Source organism: Podarcis tiliguerta (assembly GCF_965153285.1).
Source record: "Podarcis tiliguerta genome assembly, chromosome: 5".
In the NCBI taxonomy this organism is placed as follows: Eukaryota; Metazoa; Chordata; class Lepidosauria; order Squamata; family Lacertidae; genus Podarcis; species Podarcis tiliguerta.
The window spans coordinates 35,607,990-35,628,235 of NC_139538.1; the positions used below are offsets into that span (position 1 = coordinate 35,607,990).

Here is a 20,246-nt window from a genome sequence, read left to right on the forward strand (position 1 = left end):
TCCCAACTACAAGACATCTTTTTTGCATAAAAGTACTGAAGAATTTCCTGTGTCCCCTGCTGTGAATGGAGCAATGTGTTTCAGGACCTGGTTAGAGCATTTCAGGGCACCAGAGTTTGTTTTGTTTAATGGCTCCTGCACATTCATGTCAAAGAAGGGAAGGGCTGTGGCTCAGTGGCAGAGAACATGTTTTTTGTAATTAGGAGTTCCCAGGTTCCATCCCCACCATCTTCAGTTGGGGCTGGGAGAGAACAGGGTCTGAAATCCTGGAATGCCTCTGCCAATCAGTGTAGACAATACTGAGCTAGACCAACCAATGCTAAGGCAGCTTTTTATGTTATTTATTTATTTATTTAGCTACCTAGCTATTTATTACCATTAATTTCTACCTTACTTTTCAGGATAGAAATCCTTCTAAGGTAAAAGGTAAAAAACAATAGGTGTAATTCAGCATAGCCGTTCCATCAGCACAAACACTTCTGCTTGTCCTATGAAATGACCTCTCCTTTCCCTCACCCTACATACTGTTTGGGGGAAAGAAGATTTGGGGGGAACACGGGTGGTGGTGGAAGGGGGGGAATCCTCATTGAGGTAGCAGCCCCTTGAGAATGGGTTGGTTGAATCTGACCCTATGCTTTTTTTAAAACTTCAACAAAAAATGTCAACATACAAAAAGTAATCAGGATCTTTCCCACAGGGAAAAAGGTACAGCCCTTGAATCTTTTAAAGTAATAATAATAATAATAATAATAATAATAATAATAATAAATCGGCCTCAGTATTAGAGATCTCAATGTAAATCGAGGTCAATGCTGCTGCCTACACTGCCTATTTGACAAAAGAAACGTTTTAAAATGTGATCTAGTTTCAGACACATATACCACGATATAATGGGGCATAATCAATATTTGCTCTTATTTTGCCCTCTGGGCAAGTTCTGTTACTCCTACTACTTAGGGAGAAGTCCATAAAGATGCTCATTGAAGTAGCTGCTTCTCTAGCTAGGTAGAAAGAGTCGCAGAAGCAGCGATTTAGAGTCCCGAATAAAGTAGGAAATATGGATGGTCCAAGAGGTATAACACTGGGGACTGCAGGGCCAGCTCCAAGATATTTTGCTCCCTGACCTAAAAGGACAAGAAGGTGCCTCCAACTAGACTGGCAGGTGAATCTTACCTCAACACCACCAGCAGGACTGTAACCTTTTCTGTACCTGAAGGCAGCAAGCTACCTTTGGTGGTGCAGGCCAGGCAGCTTAGAGGATTCAGGGGGGGTTTGCCACCTGAGAGCTGCCTCGCTCTGTCCAGTGCTTGGGCTTGCCCTGAAGAACTGTTGAGTTTTGATTTTTGCATTCTGTCCATGTATCCCATGGGCGTTCAAAGAGAAGTGGGTTGCGGCTGACATGTTTATGGGCTTCCTCTCAAGTCTCTGGAAGTGGTTGATGCTGGAGGCAGCAACAGGGTGAGAACCACTGGGAGTGATTTTTTTCTAGAACAGCCCTCAGAGAAAGGAGTGGGAAACAAATCTAAACAGATGGACAGTCACGCTAACACAGCACAGTTTAACTGGTCTTATGTTCTCAGTTAAGTGTGAGGCTTTGGCAAACGCTTTCCCTCGCAGTGCTATGTGAACCAGAGCTGCTCACCCTGATGGCTAACTGCTGGGCCCTTGGATGTCGGTTCTGCTCTGCTTTCGGCTTGTGCCAGGCCCAGAGGCTCATGTTTACTTCAGGCCCCATCCATTTTATATTTCTGCCCAAGTGCGGTTCGCATGCTCTTCGCACGCTGACAGTACAAACTGTGCAAACGCAGCAGAGCCCCGGCTAATTAACACACCTATTTTGTGTTTCCCCCTAGAATTTGATAGCGTCGCTTGCCAGGCTCCAGGTGCTTTGCCAAATATCAAGCTTAAAAATCAAAGCTGGGCCTGATTGAGTCACTAGGGGCCAAGTTCCAACTTGAAAACTGCTCAAGCAGAGCCAGAACTATATTATAGCACCAGCCACTGCAAAACAGTACCACATGGAGAAATTCAAAGTCAAGGGCAGTTGGTGGGTAAGTAGATGGGAGACTGTATTGCAGTCAGTGCTGCACTGGTATTAAGACTGTTTTGCTCTTCTTGGACAGGAATATCCGATGGACAAGAACTTTGGATCGGTCCAGACCGCCTGTTTACGTCCTGCTGTCTTTTCCTGCTTGGAGGCAGCGAAAGCAAGATGGTCCCCATTTTAACCTCTGGCTGTCAATGGCCCTTTGCAGGATTCTGCATTGCAGATGTGCCTCTGACATTTCTGATAGTTTCGGATCCCAGAGCACAAAAGTATCTAAAGCTTCTGCTCCTCCTGATCTGTTTCAAAGGGAAGTCTGTGCTGGAAATGACAAAAAGATGCTAGGAGTCATTTCCCGCAGGAGGATAATTTCCTAGTGTATTAAAAGTACTTATAAACAAGCTGAGAAAATTAAGCAGCCCCAAAGCTGCAGAGCTTAGAGCAGGCATCCCCAACCTTCGGCCCTCCAGATGTCTTCAACTACAATTCCCATCATCCCTGACCACTGGTCCTGCTAGCTAGGGATCATGGGAGTTGTAAGCCAAAACATCTGGAGGGCCACAGGTTGGGGATGCCTGGTTTAGAGGTTAGGAAAGGGGAGAGGGCTCTAAACCTGCCAGCCAAAGTGCAATGCAGAGAATTATGGGAAGCAGAGGCGGCAGAAAATGTTTCAGAAAGGGAATGGGGAAGAATTGGAGTTGGAGGGTCTCCTGGATTCGAAAGCAGGGCAAAGGAAGCAGAGCAAAACCACAACCGAAGCAGCAAAAGCCGTTGCTGTTGGCTGGGTTCCATGAATGATGTTGACTCCATCCCCGGGGAAAGAGGGATTTCTCATGGGAAACACTGACATAATCTTAATTATGGGGGTACTACAAAGGTGCTGCTATAATAAAGGCTATCACCGTGTGTAAAGTTCTAGACATTAGTTTTGGATGGTGCAGGGGATGCTGTAATGGTCTGACTCACAGCTCCATAACAAATTGGGGGGTTTTCACCTTCTTTTAATATAGCATTAATTAACGTGTAATGCAGCATTACACACCAGATGCGGCACCACTTCTGAGGGCCTGGAAGAAAGCACATATCTATTAAACCCATGGGTGTAGCAGCACTCCATTGCACAGAAAGGTAGGTCAGGCTCTCCTCTTTCTCAGGGAAACAGTCAGAAAGCAGCAGGCCCCAAGGCCTCAAAATCATTCTTTCCCACTGCCCCCTCTCCCCTCCCAGGATTCTTGTTTCGGAAGGAATTGTCCTCGCTAAGTGTCATTCCAAGGCAGCATCCAGTTTGCCTTCTTAAAAACCAACTAATCCAGAATGCGGCAGCTAGACTGGTGACTGGGAGCGGCCGCTGAGACCATATAACACCAGTCTTGAAAGACCTACACTGGCTCCCAGTACGTTTCCGAGCACAATTCAAAGTGTTGGTGCTGACCTTTAAAGCCCTAAACAGCCTTGGTCCAGTATAGCTGAAGGAGCGTCTCCACCCCCATTGTTATGCCCGGACACTGAGGTCCAGCACCGAGGGCCTTCTGGCAGTTCCATTGCTATGAGAAGCTAAGTTACAGGGAACCAGGCAGAGGGCCTTCTCGGTAGTGGCACCCGCCCTGTGGAACGCCCTCCCACCAAATGTCAAAGAGAAAAATAACTACCAAACTTTTAGAAGACATCTGAAGGCAGCCCTGTTTAGGTAAGCTTTTAATGTTTAATAGGTTATTGTATTTTAGTGTTTTGTTGGAAGCCGCACAGAGTGGCTGGGGAAACCCAGCCAGATGGGCGGGGTATAAATAACAAATTATTATTATTATTATTATTATTATTATTATTATTATACACTCATGACCTCAATGATGTAAGCAGCAGTAGAAGAAGGTCTTCTAGGTTATCTGGAGTGTGAACTATCATCCATTACTTCATCAACAATGACTGCATAACCACAGGTACCTAAACTAAGCTCAGGGAAACACAGGGAGTAATGAGGAAGGATGACCAGTCCCACTAGCTTTATGTTGAACCGGTATGCCTCACACAGTTACCTCATGCAAACTGGAGATAAAGCCAGAGGACAAACTGGAGAGGCCAAAGCGTTTCTCGATGGTTGTCAGGCTGCTCTTGAAGTAGGCACTGTAGAGGAGCTGGGCCAGCTGCAGAAGGCTATGGCAGGCAACAAACACCTGTTGGCAAAATGGTAACAGAATTAGGGTCATGGCAAAGTGAGCCCGCAGGAATCACCCAGATCAAGGCTGGAGCATCCTCAGTCTGGTGATCCCGGGGTGTTGCCAAGATATTGCCAGAGCGATAGTGTGCATATAAAACCACACTCACAACTCAAAATACAATTGACTCAATTATTTGAATGAAGCCTTCCCGGTTCACTCGGGTTGCCTGTGCAACTTGTTCATGCAACGTTTCTTAGAATCCAGCTAAGCTGAGTTTCCCACCCATGACACACGTCGGAAGCGCCGACACTGAGAAAAGATCCAAACATTGTGACAGACATTATGAAGAGGACGGGGGAGGCTTTTGCTTTCGTAATTTAATATGTGATTGATTGACAGGTTTACACAAGCAAATGAGCATTAGACAGAAAATGCATTGTGACTGCTGAAGGCACTGCCTTCTGACTGACAAGAGAGTACCCGTTCCAATTATTACTACTGCTTGACATAAGCATCATGCCTTCATTGCCTCTGTTTAGAGCATGAAATAGGTGCTTGTTAAAACGAACAAGCATGGGAATTTAGCAGTGGAGAGTACCGCTGTTCAGGGTTTCACCCATCTCATCTCATACACATATAATACATATATAATTCCCATATGTGCTTTTTTACAGGGGGTAATCAAGGGTCCACAGTACAATCACCTCTTGTTGTTAAAAAGTAGGACACTTACTGTAACAACTTTATGGTGAGTACTGGCACCTATTTTCCTAGAAAAAAAGCACTTATTCCCATAGTTAAAACCATGCTCCAGCCAGCTTGCAACACGAAAAAACCCAATTACAAACATAACAAAAGTAGCCATAAGCAATAAATAAACATCCGAAAGTACACAACAAAAATTAAACAATTTCCTATCTCCAACTCCACACTGTGAAAGAAACAATATTGTTCAGAAAACAGGATGAAGGCAGCATAATTTCAAATACTGTACTTCATGCCCCCTAGTTCTGGAGATGGGACAACCCCAGCAAGACTGACTGGCAGGCTCCAATGTCCTCCACCCCCACTTTTGGAATGCATGTGCCAACCAGTAATTTTACCAATAAAGGAATATGAGAAAGCAGGACAGGAAATGGAGGCAGGATGAAAGGAGGAAGCTTATATTGCATTTCTGTAATAGACCAGGAAAGCAAATACATCATAATAGGCAGTTTAAAAAATGATTAGGCTTTTCCCTATTTCTCTACTTTAAAAACATCACTTGTGGAAAATAAAAATATGTATTTATTTAGTATTTACAACTTACAAGAGTTGTTCCATTGGACAGGTCTACTCAGAGGCAAGCCCCAGCGTTTCAATGGTGCTTACTCCCAAGCATGGAATTGCAGGTGGAAGTTGACACTGGCCTTAAAGTGCAATGATGCTCCCCTCCCCATTTGTCTCATAGCTCCTCACCCCAGCAAGGCTTCCATTGTGTTTTCTGTTTTTGTACACACCGGGAGCAGGAGGTCACCAACATGTCTTTCCCCCATGCTAAGGTGTTTACCCCTTAAATGGCTAGGTTAGGTATGAACTTAAGATGCCAGTCAGTGGGAAGATGGCTTGAGCGAGAACACACCAGACTTTAGTAGGTTACAACAAAGTACAGGATATATATGAATTTTGAATAACACCCCGCAATCATAGATTACAGAGGCAGCACTGGAAACGCAGCGAGTGTGCAGTAAATGGGAATGTGGACACAGCCTATGCCTTGGGCTTTGAGCTTTGCTTGGAGTCTCTGGCTCAAAGCCCAGGACACAAGGCAAAGCTCAGGAAGCCTGTGGCTGGGCAGCTTTAGGTCTTACATAATTGTAATGGACAAGCCTGCGAGTCTTCTTTTGGTTTTGTTTTTTTTAATGTAGTTCTGGAATCTTCCATAAGGAAAACCAACTGCAGGAGTATTTGAAGAGGGGGGAAATGTAAATGTTCTCCCTTAATTGAAAGCTGGCTGGTACTACTTAGGGAGAAAGGAATGTCTCCCAGGAGAGCAACATTTGTTATGCCTTTATTAACTGAAGCTTCTGCAGCTGTTTGATGAGGATCCCAGACACTATGATTCGATGACATGGCAGATGTGTCCTGACTATTAGTTATTGAACACTGAAGGGGCAGTGTATTTAGAGACAAAAATACATTTTCATTATGTTTAAAAGGAAGTTATTCATTAATCAGTACAGAACACATTCAAGTCCAGAGGCCTTATGCATTTCAAGAAACCCCATTTTTTATACTAGCAAGTGACTTCGAAAGGCTCCCTTTATCCTCTCTAGGATTTGCTTGACTTAGTATTATATGCGCTACGGTTTAGGCCTACTCTCAGCCTTCCCGCTCACTCAGTTAACATCCATTTTCTAGGAGTGGGCAGATCGCATCACATAAAACCATAGATTAAAAACCACCACATAAAACGCACTCCAATCTTATGGCCTATTAACCTCCCCACTGTTTATCTTTGTAGAAGAGTCCCTAGTGAAAGGCAACCGTTTCCAAAAACTATTCTGCATAATGCAGAACAGGGTTTCCTAGGTCCATGTCTGTCTTCCAGCACTCAGGTCGAAAATACTGTTTTGTATTGTACAGTGGTACCTCAGGTTACATACCCTTCAGGTTACAGACTCCGCTAACCCAGAAATAGTGCTTCAGATTAAGAACTTTGCTTCAGGATGAGAACAGAACTCGTGCTCTGGCGGTGTGGCGGCAGCAGGAGGCCCCATTAGCTAAAGTGGTGCTTCAGGTTAAGTACAGTTTCAGGTTAAGAATGGACCTCCGGAACGAATTAAGTACTTAACCCAAGGTACCACTGTATTAAATGGAACTTCATAGTACACGCTTTAAAAAAACACAGCATGACATTTGTTCATAGAATGACAGTAAAAAACCAACCCCAACACAATTCCTCAAGCATTCTGGAAAGCTGTTCCACTTTCATACAACCCTAAACCCAGCTACTATTCAGAAGTCATGAAGGAATTGGGAGAAGAGAGGAGAGATGAAGAGAAGGTAAACAGTACAGATTTATATGTCAAAACAAAAACTTGGATCAGATGCTATTAGATTCTGTGCTAGCATCACACCAGCTAAATGCTACAGTGTCTCATTTGGCACATGTGTGAAGCAGAAGGCAGACAAGCCTTTTCCAGCATGTAGGACCCAGGAGGTTAGCAGCACATTTCTGTGAATATCTGCTCAGAAGTAAGATGCATTAAGATCAATGAGGCTTCCTCAACATTTAGTGGGTAAAGGATTGCAGTCTTAAGTCCCAAGTGACAGAAAGGAAACTCTCCATATCCTGAGGCACAGTAGGCTACACTAACAGTTTTGATCTATTTTTAGCCATTTTTAGAGAACATTTTTAAATTGGAAGGAAAACTACTGTTTGCCACACCCCAAAAACACACAAGGAGGAGAAGAAACAGGCTCAGAAAGCACCTTCTTTAAGAGAATGGCCTGGTATGCTTGTCACTTTAAAGTTAAACCATAATTAAATAAACTAAACTAGGGACGTGGGTGGCACTGTGATCTAAACCACAGAGCCTAGGGCTTGCCAATCAGAAGGTCGGCGGTTCGAATTCCCGCAACGGGGTGAGCTCCCATTGCTCGGTCCCTGCTCCTGCCAACCTAGAAGTTCGAAAGCACGTCAAAGTGCAAGTAGATAAATAGGTACTGCTCCGGCGAGAAGATAAACAGCATTTCTGTGTGTTGCTCTGGTTCGCCAGAAGCGGCTTAGTCATGCTGGCCCCATGACCCAGAAAAACTGTCTGTGGACAAACGTCAGCTCCCTCGGCCTATAGAACAAGATGAGCGCTGCAACCCCAGAGTCGTCTGCGACTGGACCTAATGGTCAGGGGTCCATTTACCTTTACCTTTATGGTTTAAATGCGAGTGTGCAGCATGCTAGTGCACACTGCTGAAATCCATAGGCCCTTCCCTTCTACTCTACTCCTGCTGCTGCCATACTGCTGGAGACAAGTCATAGTCTTGCTTAGTGTTACAAGCCCCCTTTTCGCTTCAGAGTATATTTATTTATTTTATTCCTTAATCATCCCACAGTCTACATTCCCTAGGCCAGGCTTCCTCAACCTTGGCCCTCCAGATGTTTTTGGCCTACAACTCCCATGATCCCTAGCTAGCAGGCCCAGTGGTCAGGGATGATGGGAATTGTAGTCTCAAAACATCTGGAGGGCCGAGGTTGAGGAAGCCTGCTCTAGGCAAACTAAACTTTGCATACATTACAACACTGAATAAATAAAACTGCAAAAATCAGACTTAAGAGTAAACAAAACGTATTACTCACATTGGGAGGGAACAACTTCCTAATAGGACAAAATGCAATGTAAGAACCATTTAAAAAGTCCAACTTTCCTGTATTTGCCAAGGATGATGGATGAAAAGGCTATGGATGGAAATCACCATGGCCACTGGCTGGGGATGGTGGAAGCTGCAGGAAAGCAACAGCTTCTCCACTTCTGATCTATGCAAAGCACTTTGTCCCAGGACGTGGTCCGAGGACACAACACACCAACATTGCTGAAGCTATGTGTCTAGATGTGTCTGTGTCTAGATGAAATGCTGCCTGTGAATTCAATGCACACTGATTGGGTATTCCACTGAAGAAAGAGAAGAGATAATAAATTCGAGCACACAGGAAAACTGTCCTGGAAATATTTACGCAGCTATCATTGTCACCCACTTGCTCAGGAACTGATGCTTTATAAGTTTTCTGTCATTTTGCTGTTTTGCTTTTACTCTCCTGGTCTGATTTTTATCTGCTGATGTTTCAACTATCATGCTTTTAAGGCTGTTTGCTGCCCATAACATTTTAAATAATTTTGTTATGTAGCAAACTGCTTGGTGTGTCCCCCACAACAGAAAAGCGAAATGAGAAGTGATGCATTTGATCTAACCTTAAGGAATGACACACATATTACTTTTGAGAGGGATTGATGATGTCAAGATGGTGAAGATGACAAGCACATAAGACTGAAGAGAAAATTCTAGAGAAGGTGAAATCAAGAACAGGAGGACATAACAAGGAGTCCGAAAGTCAGGGAAGTGAGAACTGGAAAATGATGGACTAAAACAACTAAGATGACCCCTTTTGTAGGCCTTGTAGGGCTATATACATGAGCTCTGCTATCTTTCCTACTCCCCAAGGCAGCCCAACATGTTGACAGTTTCCTTTGTAGAAACTGACCGCCGTTTCCTCAAAGACATATTCTGCTGTTCCAGACTAAAGCATTTCCAATGTACTTGGTTTTTCTCCATCAGCAACATAAACTGCAAGGCAACACTTGTGGCTTTCCTGAACTACACAGTAAGAACAAGTGATACTCCTGAAATGTATGCCAGAGATCACAGGAGCTGCTGCAGCTGGAAGCTATAAGCTAACTAGCTCAGCCATAACGTTGGCTGGGCAAATGGATTATTCCTGCAAGGCTGCAACGTTACACATGAGCTCAGCCCAGAAAACCTGGAAGATATCCATTTAAAAACAAACAAACATGCCACTACATCTGTAAAGATGGCACAGTGATCCTAAACTCCTCTTCATTGTTGAAAGTGATCTCCTGCAAGAGGGAGCCAGGCCATGTCTTGTGACTTCAGGCAAATTTCAGACAACATTCATCAGGCATTTTGTAAAAGAAGCCACACTTCATATGCATTTGTACTTACCTCAGCCACCTGTTAATCACCTTTATGTTTATTTTAAAGACAGATGAATGATCCTATCTACAGGCTGCTTGCATAAGCAGCTTATAAATCCCTCTTCTGAATGGCTTCACCTGCCCTGATTGTGTGATTATGACAGGCTGGCTGCAGTACATTAAACAGAGCCAAATCTTCTCTAAGGCCATATTCACACCATACATTTAAAGCACTTTGATCCAGTTTTGAACAGTCATGGCTTCCCTCAAAGAATTCTGGGAGCTGTGGTTTGTTAAGGGTGATGAGAGTTAGGAGGCCCCATATCCCCTCAGAACTGCCTCTCTCAGAGTAGTTTAACAACCAATCTCTGTTCATAGGGAACTTTGGGAATTGTAGCTCAGTGGGGAGAACAGGGCTTCCTCACAACCCTGAAGCACCCTTAGCAAGCAACAGCTCCCAGAATTCTTTGAGGGAAACCGTGTCTATTTAAAGTGGCATCAGGGAAGTTTTTAGTGTTTGATGTTGAATTGTGTTTTTACTAATTTTTGTGCGGAGCCACCCAGAGTGGCTAAGGCAACCCAGTCAGATGGTGGCATAGAAATAATAAATTATTATTATTAGGACTATTACAAAAGTCAGGCACAGCTCTGCAGTTGGTGTCTTAATCCATATCCCAATTAATCAAAATCCTAATATTTATTCATTCCTAGGATTTCGGGGATGTCCCCCCATTCCTATAACACCATCATCATCATCATCATCATCATCATCATTATTATTATTTGGTGTGAATGTGGCCTTACAGGGCAATGCACATGCAGCATACCTATTGAGAAGTGAGCCCCACTAAGATGACTGAGACTTATTCCCAAGTTAATGCAGGGATAGAAGCGTAAGAACTGCTTACTAATAGGGCTATCTTTTATTTATTTATTTGATCATATTTTAATATCAACCGTCCTACAAAGATGCTCAGGGGCTCTTCCCTCCCTGCTTCATTTCATACTCGCAGCAAGCCTGAGTTAGCGGAGGGAGACCGACCAACCCAGCACGATTTGCAACTCAGTGAGGATTTGGAAATGGATCTGCCTAGTCCTAGTCTAACACTTTAACTGATGCACCAAAATAGTTTGCTCTTTTGGAACCAACCTCAAAGACCCCATGAGAACCAGGACTGCAAGTCTAACCTTTGAGGAGCATAGTTTGCCAATAATGAAAAGCAGAAAGGGAGCTGTCTTACTTTTTCTGTAACCTGCTGTCCTTTTCATATATTAAAAATAAACCAGCCTAGCAAAAGGCCAGGTAAAGTCATAGGTGACAGCAGATCTGAAAGAAAGCAAATCCCACTCTCTGTCCAGCCTTTCTCGTCCTTGTCATTCTATATAAAGACAGCAAATCCCATTGGCTATCAGGATGGCATTAAAAGTCCCAGGAGGCTTCACATCATAGGGAAGACATTGGTTATAGCAGCGTCTTGTTTCCTACTTTTCTGTCACATATGCCTCCTCAGTTACATGGAATAAAAAAAGATTAAGATTGTGGCAACAAAAGGAATCAAATGAATATAAAACATTGTCTTTTCATTCACAATTACCACAAAGAGAAAGAGAAAGGAGATCTGGATCCTGTCTATTTAGACTCGATAAAATATTATGACAACATGTAAAAATGGGAGCAGCGTCTATTTTCAGCAAACTGACAGCATGCAGTGTATACACAATAATGTAAAACTGGCTGTATTCTTTTGTCATAAAGGCTTCAGCTGACAGCTTATGCAAGGTAATGGGAATCAGTCAACAAGTCTGTTTACCCTTAGACTGCATATAAATGTCTGTTATGAAATGCAAAGCTTGCAAAGGTCTGGCAGAAGACAGACAGCGCTATTGTGGTCAGAAAGCCACGTCTCACACCTACGGCAACCACAGAACGGGTTAATGTTAAAGAAAACCAAGATAGGTCAGAATTGAGGGTATTGGTTCCCAGTGGAAGCAGAACTTCCTTTTCCTGTTCTGCAAGCAGAGAGTTTAAGAGTCAAGGAACATAGTGAAATTAAGTCAAACTTGGTTCTCCTGACTCCCAAAGAGCAGTGCTGGTTGGAACAAGAGAGGATCTTCTAGCCAAGGCAGAGAAACTGGCAATGATCAGGCTGCTTCCTTTGGGGGGGGGGGAGAAGAGTACAGTTAAGCCCAGTCTTGAGCTGCTTTTCTGTTGTCAAGAGTGGAACAAAGGGAGCTGGAGCGAAGGAGAAGAGCCTCCCTTGGCATCTTTGTGCTAACAGATAAAAAGCACTTTTAGACATAACCCTCTAGAAATCTAGTCATAGGGAAATGGAGGTGGCAGGAAAGGGCAGGCCAAGGTAATATCTGAATTTCTTCTCATCGCCCTGAAAACATCACCACCATCATCATCAAAATGAGACCCAGAGGCAATTGCTCTTATCTGCACTATAATTTCTCCACCTTCGAAGTATGAAACAGCAGGAAGGGAATTGCTGACACACAATGAGTCCACATCTAGTAAGTGGTTGCATGAATGATGAGTACTCAAAGCACGTACCGACAGCCTTCAATACATTTTAAACCATGCAAACTCGGCCCTCCAGATGTGTTGGGACTACAACACCCATCATTCCTGTCCTGTTAGCTAGGGATGATAGGAGTTGTAGTCCCTATACATCTGGAGGGCCGAGTTTGACTATGCCTGTTTTAAACACAATCCGTATTACAGAGGATTTAAATTTTTAAGTGGAATTTGTAGTAGAAAAACTTAAGAACCTTGCTAGATCAGACCAAAGGTCTGTCTAGTCCTGTTCCCAACATAGCCAGCTTCCCAAGAGCTCATGGTGGCCAATATGGATGGGGGTGATCTCACTTTTATCTTGACAAGAATCCTGTGTAGTAGGCTCAATTGAGAGACAATGGTTGGCCCCCAGCCACTCAGGGCGGTTCACATCAGCATGGAGATTTGAACTCTTTCTGGACAGAGTTGAATCACGACTCCACACTGGCTATAGTGCACTTCACATTGGGTCAAATCTAACCTAAGTTAGTCCCACTGAGGTCCCACTAACATCAATGTAAAAAGTCAGTCATGACTTCAGTTTAGGTTCCACTGAAATAATGGGAACCAAATGCAACTAACTTGGGGTACAAGACTGTATACACTTCCTTGGGGGTAAATCCCACAGAACTCAATGGAACTTGCTTCTGAGTAGACATGTATAAGATGGGATCCAGATGTGCAGTCTAATCCTATGTCACACAAATGATTTGCCTTTTGAAAACTCTCCAGTTAAAAAGGCCATAATTTTACTTCCAATATTTAGTTGCTGCTTTTCCCCACTCAAATCTCCAAAGCAGCTAACAGAAAACATCATAAAAATTCAATGACAAAAGGCTATTTAAGAAATCAGCGCAACAAAATAAGCAGCAGCAGTCAGCAAAACAATTTCTAAAACAGCCACAGGAACAGCAGCCAGTAAAACAAACAGATCAGCAGGGGCAACAAATTCAGTTAAAAGCTTTGGAAAACAAAAAAGGTCTTAAACCAGCACTGAGCAAGATAGTAACAAAGGTACCTACCAGAACTGACTGGGAAAGGCGTTCCGAAAACACACCTTTCTGGCCTTTCAGCTGCCTGTTGAAACGTTTCTGTCTAGCACATACATCTGAAACAATACACTTTCCTTTCCTTTTTATTTTTTACCCTGCCCCCACTTCCTCCCATTTCTCTGTTGCTTCCTCCTTGTTGAATTTTAGTTTGCCACCTCTTTGGGTCAGGTGGTGCTATATAAATAAAATAAAATCCAGTTGAAAAGAATATAGAATCCCACTACCTTTAGAAGGGTGGGGGGAAACAGAGAGCCTGGACTTAACACCTAGGTAGGAATTAGGGTTGGAGGGAGAGATTAGATTCCATTCATGCTGAAAGGCAAACCTACTTAATTTGCACTTCCCAAAATGCACGAACAGAAACACAGCCAATCTTTGAAATTCGCTCTTATCTGAATTTTGCAATGCAGTTCTCCAGCCAAGGAATGTGTACAGCATGTAGCAGGGTAAAGTGTGCATAAAAATGCACATATTGGTGAAAATAAGATACAAAAATGCATTATATTAGGGGGGATTGCTTTGCAACAATGTGTACATTAGGCAAAAATGCATAGAAACATTTGTATATTAAGAGAAATTCACTGATGAATTTTCACGGGGACTTAAAAAAACAAACCCCAACAACCCCACACTGTACATGGAAATGGGGAGAACTGGATTTAAAAGTAGAAAAAAATTGAAACTTGGAGGAATTGACAAATTCCCCCATCCTTGGCAGGAAAAGCCAATCACAGACACTTTGGCTGTAAAAACTCAAGAGGTTTCAAAACTGCTGTAAACTCTGTGAACCAATATAAGGCTATTTTAATCCAGAGAGATCCAGGTCTCTCTCTCAGTAGCTGTGAGATCACATTTAAACCAGAGAATCAAAGCGTTTGATGGGTGCAAGTGGTAGTTTCTTCTCAAATCACTTATAAGGGCAGAATTTGCCATGAATTAGCCCAGGCACTCCAAACTCGGCCCTCCAGATGTTTTGGGACTATAATCCCCATCATCCCTAACCACTGGTCCTGTTAGCTGGGGATGATGGGAGCTGTAGTCCCAAAACATCTGGAGGACTGAGTTTGGGGGTGCCTGCATTAGCCCAAGCCCACAAATATCTAATTCCCATCTACCAGATACTACTGTGCCAGAAGGGGGGAAAAACCAGGAATGAATAAGCAGCACGGAGAGAGAGTTGCTGGCTGCAAGCAAAGATTTAAGTAAACTAAGCCTAAATGACATACTGTCAACCACTATACCATGTTCAGTGTTTGCAAGCATGTGTGTGTCAGTAGAGGCAGGAGAGTCAGTTTTGCTACCATCTCTTACTCATAGTATGTTATCTAACCAACAAATCACTGCCTGGTGCGGTGCATGTGATCATATTGTATCAGAGCACTGTCTTGGGGTCAATGGGGGATGCACAGACACTTGAGAAAACTCTTTAAGCTGTTGTCACCTCATGGAAGGCAGTGATTTATAGCCTGGCTGGGGATGGTTATTATACAAAGAGATCAATTTGCACAAAAGAAAGAGAGGAATTTCTATGAAGTCAACGTTTCGAAAAAGCACTGGCCTTTTAAGGAAATGTCTGTTAAAAGCTTCTCAACATCTTTATTGCCATACAGTTTTTGCAGTGTCTGAAGAGATCTGATCTGAAAAGCCCCAAGACTCTGGATGATTAGGGTCAAGCAGCCTACAGAAGGCCACTGCGAGAAAATTATTCGGGAGCGATTTTGCATTTCATTAGATGAACTATTGAAAATTCAACATTTGGACTTGAGTGCTAGGAACTATGCAAACCAGGCTTGGTGGCATTCCACTTATGGCCAACTTCTCCAAAAACCATACTTAAGCTTTGGTGGGCCTTTAATGGAAGACAATTCCAGAAGAAAACAAATTGAGAATGCTTCCTTGCAAGCCAGTGTTGTGCTAGGGATCAGACAGAAGAGTGCCGCTAGCTGCCCGCCATATTACAGAGACTCAATTGGCCTCCATTAGAAGTCAGGCATTTGGTGCTGTTGGTTCCATGCTGTGGTGAACACTCTCCCAGCAGAGATTCAGCAGCCATTCCTGCTTTTGACTTTCAGCCAGCTCTTGAAGGCCTTTTCACAAAACAAGCCAGTGTGGTGTAGTGGTTAAGAGCGGTAGTCACGTAATCTGGGGAACCGGGTTCGCATCTCCGCTCCTCCACATGCAGCTGCTGGGTGACCTTGGGCTAGTCACACTTCTTTGAAGTCTCTCAGCCCCACTCACCTCACAGAGTGTTTGTTGTGGGGGAGGAAGGGAAAGGAGATTGTTAGCCGCTTTGAGACTCCTGAAGGGGAGTGAAAGGCGGGATATCAAATCCAAACTCTTCTTCTTCTTCAAGCGTTTGCTGTTGTTTTGACTGATCAGCCAATCCCTTTAATTATTATTTGTATTGTTTTTAAATAGTGTTTTATGTCTTACTGTTTTGCACCACCCTGATTTTTTATGAGAAACCAGTACAGAAATATGGCTTTACAGGAAATTGGCACATGGGGCGTTCTCCTGCTTGCCTGGAGTTCCTTCTGCCTCCACCCTCCTCTCCTGTTTTCTTTGCCACCACACCAGCAGAGACCCAGGAGCATGGCACGGAACAGCTGCCTTGATTACCAAACTGCTTTTCATCGGCCCCATTTTTGAAGGCTGAAACTTTGCTGCTGCCTTATTCCCCCGTTATTTTAAAAGGTTCATTGTACAGGGCATTATTTGTTGCTGGTGTGCCAGTCAGGTTTCTTTGTGTCTCCCCTTCTTTGCTATGGCTAACCTGTTAACAACGAATTACTGTGTAGTCTTTATATTCTAAAGAGCTATAAGAATGTATTACAGTGGTACCTCTGGTTACGTACTTAATTTGTTCCGGGGGTCGGTTCTTAACCTGAAAGTGTTCTTAATCTGAAGCACCACTTTAGCTAATGGGGCCTCCCGCTGCCGCCGCGCCACCAGAGCACGATTTCTGTTCTCATCCTGAAGCAAAGTTCTTAACCTGAAGCACTATTTCTGGGTTAGCGGAGTTTGTAACCTGAAGCGTATGTAACCCGAGGTACCACTGTATGAGTGGTGGGGAACCTGTAGTTGGGAAAGGCCAAGACAGAGTGCCAGGCTGGGGGCCCAAACCTCAACTCAGTGGGTGACATTGGGCAAGTCACTGTCTCACACGGACTGTGATTTGCCTCACAGGGTCCGTCTGCAGAAAAGAAAGGAGGAACGCATTGACAATATTCAGCTAGATGGACCAATGGTCGGACAACCTAATGCAGCTTCCTTCATTCCTACAAAAATCCATGTAAACCACCTAAGCTTCTTGGGTCAAGGGGAAAGATGGTATTAAAATACAATCAAGAAATACCTTACAAGCTGCAGTTAACAGCAATCATGCTGATTACCTGAGTTAAGTTTGCTTCCTTGATCCTCCAAGACTGCTATGGACAAAGCACTGTCAAAGGAATTCTCTCCCTCAGGTTTGTCACCTATTCATTAGGGCTTCCCCTCCTCAGCAAGCGTTGTTCCTACTGCTGTATCACTGCAATAAAGGCCCTGCTGATTTAGTTACCCAACAATTCACCAGTTTGTTTGCAGACTCCGGATTCCTGGAGTGTGTGTGTGTGCGCGCGCATGGTTCCATAGCTGGCTCTTTGTACTTGCGCTGTTACTCTGTGCTAGATAAGCGCAGGGAGTGGGGATTACCAGAGTTTCCTCTGCGTTTTCAAATCCCTTTTGTTTTTTCTCTTGACCTACGCACTTATGCAACCTCCCTTCTCATACCGACACTGGAGGCCATGCCCTTGCCCACAGTATCAGGAGCTCCTGCTGCTTAATTTGCTCGTGCTAGTCTTATCTGTGGTGACCACTCCTTGGTAAGATTTCGGCATGGAGCCACCTTACCCTCCCTCAGAAAAACGGGCCTGCCTGCTCTTGTTTCCCCTGAGTGGTCTGGCTCAGCTGGCAACAGCTGCCCTCTTTGGGCACTTGCGGGTCAATCCGGCCTTATGATTGGCAGTTGTCCATGTCAAAATGCAACTTGACATCTCACTCGAGAAAGGCGCTGGCAAGAAGGCAAAATCCCACTAAACAGCACAGGACAATTTGTAGACGAGATGTTCAAAACACATTTCTCCCCTCTCCTCAATGATCCTGGAAACTGTAATTTCTGAAGGTTGTTCCCTTCAGGTGGGGGAATGTGCCTTGACTATATGGTGTGTACACAGCCAGAGAGTGTGTGTGTTTGTGTCACCTAGCCATAGAGGTTTGTTTCATGCTTCTGAGAGAGCATCCTCTTTAATGTGCAACTGCCACCAAAAGGTGTGCTGGTCGAGAGAAGCAGCTACAGTGGTACCTCGGGTTAAGTACTTAATTCGTTCTGGAGGTCCGTTCTTAACCTGAAACTGTTCTTAACCTGAAGCACCACTTTAGCTAATGGGGCCTCCTGCTGCCGCCGTGCCACCGGAGCACTATTTCTGTTCTCATTCTGAAGCAAAGTTCTTAACCTGAAGCATTATTTCTGGGTTAGCAGAGTCTGTAACCTGAAGTGTATGTAACCTGAGGTACCACTGTATGCCCAACTCTAAATATGTTTACTCAAGTCCCGCCAAGCTCAACAGGATTTGTTCCCTAATAAGTGTGCATTGCTGTAATGAGGTCGTGATCATGTGCATAATTACTTGGAAGCAAGTCCTGTGGAACTCAGGGAGACTTACTTTTGAGTGAGCTTGCAAAGGCTGCACAACTTAGGCACACCTACCTGAGAGTAAGCCCCACTGAACTCAACAGGACTTACTTCCCGACTTATTTTCTCCAGCTCGTCTCAGCAAGGCAAAAAGCAGGAAGGTCTCTTTGAAAAGAAAAGAACCAGCTCTCTCTCTCATTTACAGAGCTCTCTCCTCCTCCAAACTACCCCCCACTTTTGGTGCTGCTGCCAAGATAAACACACACTACATCCTGATTCAATCACGAAGTTATCAACACTCTGCTTTCCTACCAACATTACATGAACCAGGTAAAAAGGCAGCATGGGAGCCTTGCAACATCCTTTCAACTGCCGCACATTTGCTCTGAGCAAAGGCTGACATTTCTTAGAGCTGGAAGGAATCTGGCTTCCAAGCCTCAGTAAAATGTGTACAATCCAAGGAATGACATCAGAAGCAACTCCACCAGTCAGGCACACAACACCTATTAATGGGTTCAAGGCCATTATTACTTCTCATCCTTACTTTAAACGCTTCGACGGAAAGCTTTTTGAGCTGAGGGTTAAGGAGCTTGCTAACCTTGCAAATAAATTAACAGAATGAACTGGTCTTCAGAGGGTTTTAATAGTGATCCTGTCTTCTACATACCCATGTTAGACAAGCCACAAAGGAAGCAACTCTCTTCCCATTCACAGAAATGAGATTGCCCAATCACTGGGGTGCGGGTGGGGAAGAATCTCATTCCCCATGGGTGACAAGAAAAATGGCTTCTTGCAAGCCTGACCCAACTGTGGAACAGTTACAATCAGTTCTGGCACTCCAATTACTGGATGCATTTTTTGAAATGAGTAGGCCAGCCAAGGAAACTTATTAGCCAGCCAAGAGACGAGCTTCCTGCCTTTCAGTGTCTCATGAGAGGGGAGCAGGGGTGTTCTTCATGACCAGGCATGGAAATGGAGCTTATGCTTGCAAACTGTGCCCTTCTAACAAGGGGACTGGTGGAGAAGGCATGATCTATCCCCCGCTCTGTCAGTCTGTCTTGGGATGAGGCAGCTTCCTATGAATTCTTGGCCATCATTGAATTCCTGGCCACCATAGACTACAAAGCAAGTGCTATTGCGAAGTCAGATTAAGCAAGGCTTCCTGTTCTACTAAAAAAGCAGTGACCCCCCCTTCCCCCCTCACAGCACTCCACATGACCAGTGAATTTCTGGTCTTAATTCCCCCAAAGATTTGGGACACTCGGAAACCAGAGATCCACATCCTTTTTGACTTCATCCTGTTGCATTTTGCTCCCTGACAAACCCATCCTCAACTGCGACCAGGGGTATAGTGTGGAGGGGGCCAGGGGGCCATAGCCCCGGGCACGTGATTTTCAGGGGGCGTGAACCAGGCACTCCCATGCAGGGATCCCTGTCCCACCCTGTGTGCCACTGGGGATTTCTGGGCCCCGGAACCCGGCCTGGCCCTGATTTGTATAGTGTATATAGGTCACCAAATTTACTTCTCCTTAGCAAACACATTTTAGATTTTCAGTACAAAATATACACAGTTTTGGTCTGAGTATGGGCTTCTGTCTCTGTTGATACATATTGAACTAAGATGGGCAATGCCTAGATAGGGGCATCTATGACTGCTGGTGTGAATGGCTGCTTAACTGAATTTGTTGCAGGCTGTATACTTTTTTGCATCCGAATGTGTCTATCACACATGTGCACACCTAATTGCCAATTGAGGGTAATGCTCCATACATCTGAAGAAGTGGACTCTGCAGGCCACAAAAGCTGATGCCACAAAAAAATGTATCGATCTTGAAGGTATGACATTGGTTTTGCTGCAACAGACTTAACACAGATACCATTCCAGAAGCTGGACTAGGACTGATTTAGCCAGCATTCCTAACCATTCTCCGATCAAAACCTGCCTTTCCTGAACCTTTAAAACAAAAGAACAGCCAATGCATTTGTTTGAGATGGTCTCCCCATTTTCCCATGCTGAAATGGAGATGAACTTCTAATCAGATCTGGCATTTCTGGTTGCTTAATTCTGAACT

General features: G+C 44.2%; 1 protein-coding gene across 2 annotated transcripts in view; it reads right to left on the reverse strand.

The window, feature by feature from the left end:
* SLCO2A1 (solute carrier organic anion transporter family member 2A1) overlaps positions 1–20,246 on the reverse strand; it is a 56,756-nt gene that overhangs the window by 28,257 nt on the left and 8,253 nt on the right. For both annotated transcript variants that reach the window (XM_083443280.1, XM_083443279.1), the window contains exon 2: positions 4,078–4,215. In XM_083443280.1, the coding sequence (XP_083299406.1) occupies positions 4,078–4,215 (138 nt within the window). The remainder of the gene's footprint in view (positions 1–4,077; positions 4,216–20,246) is intronic.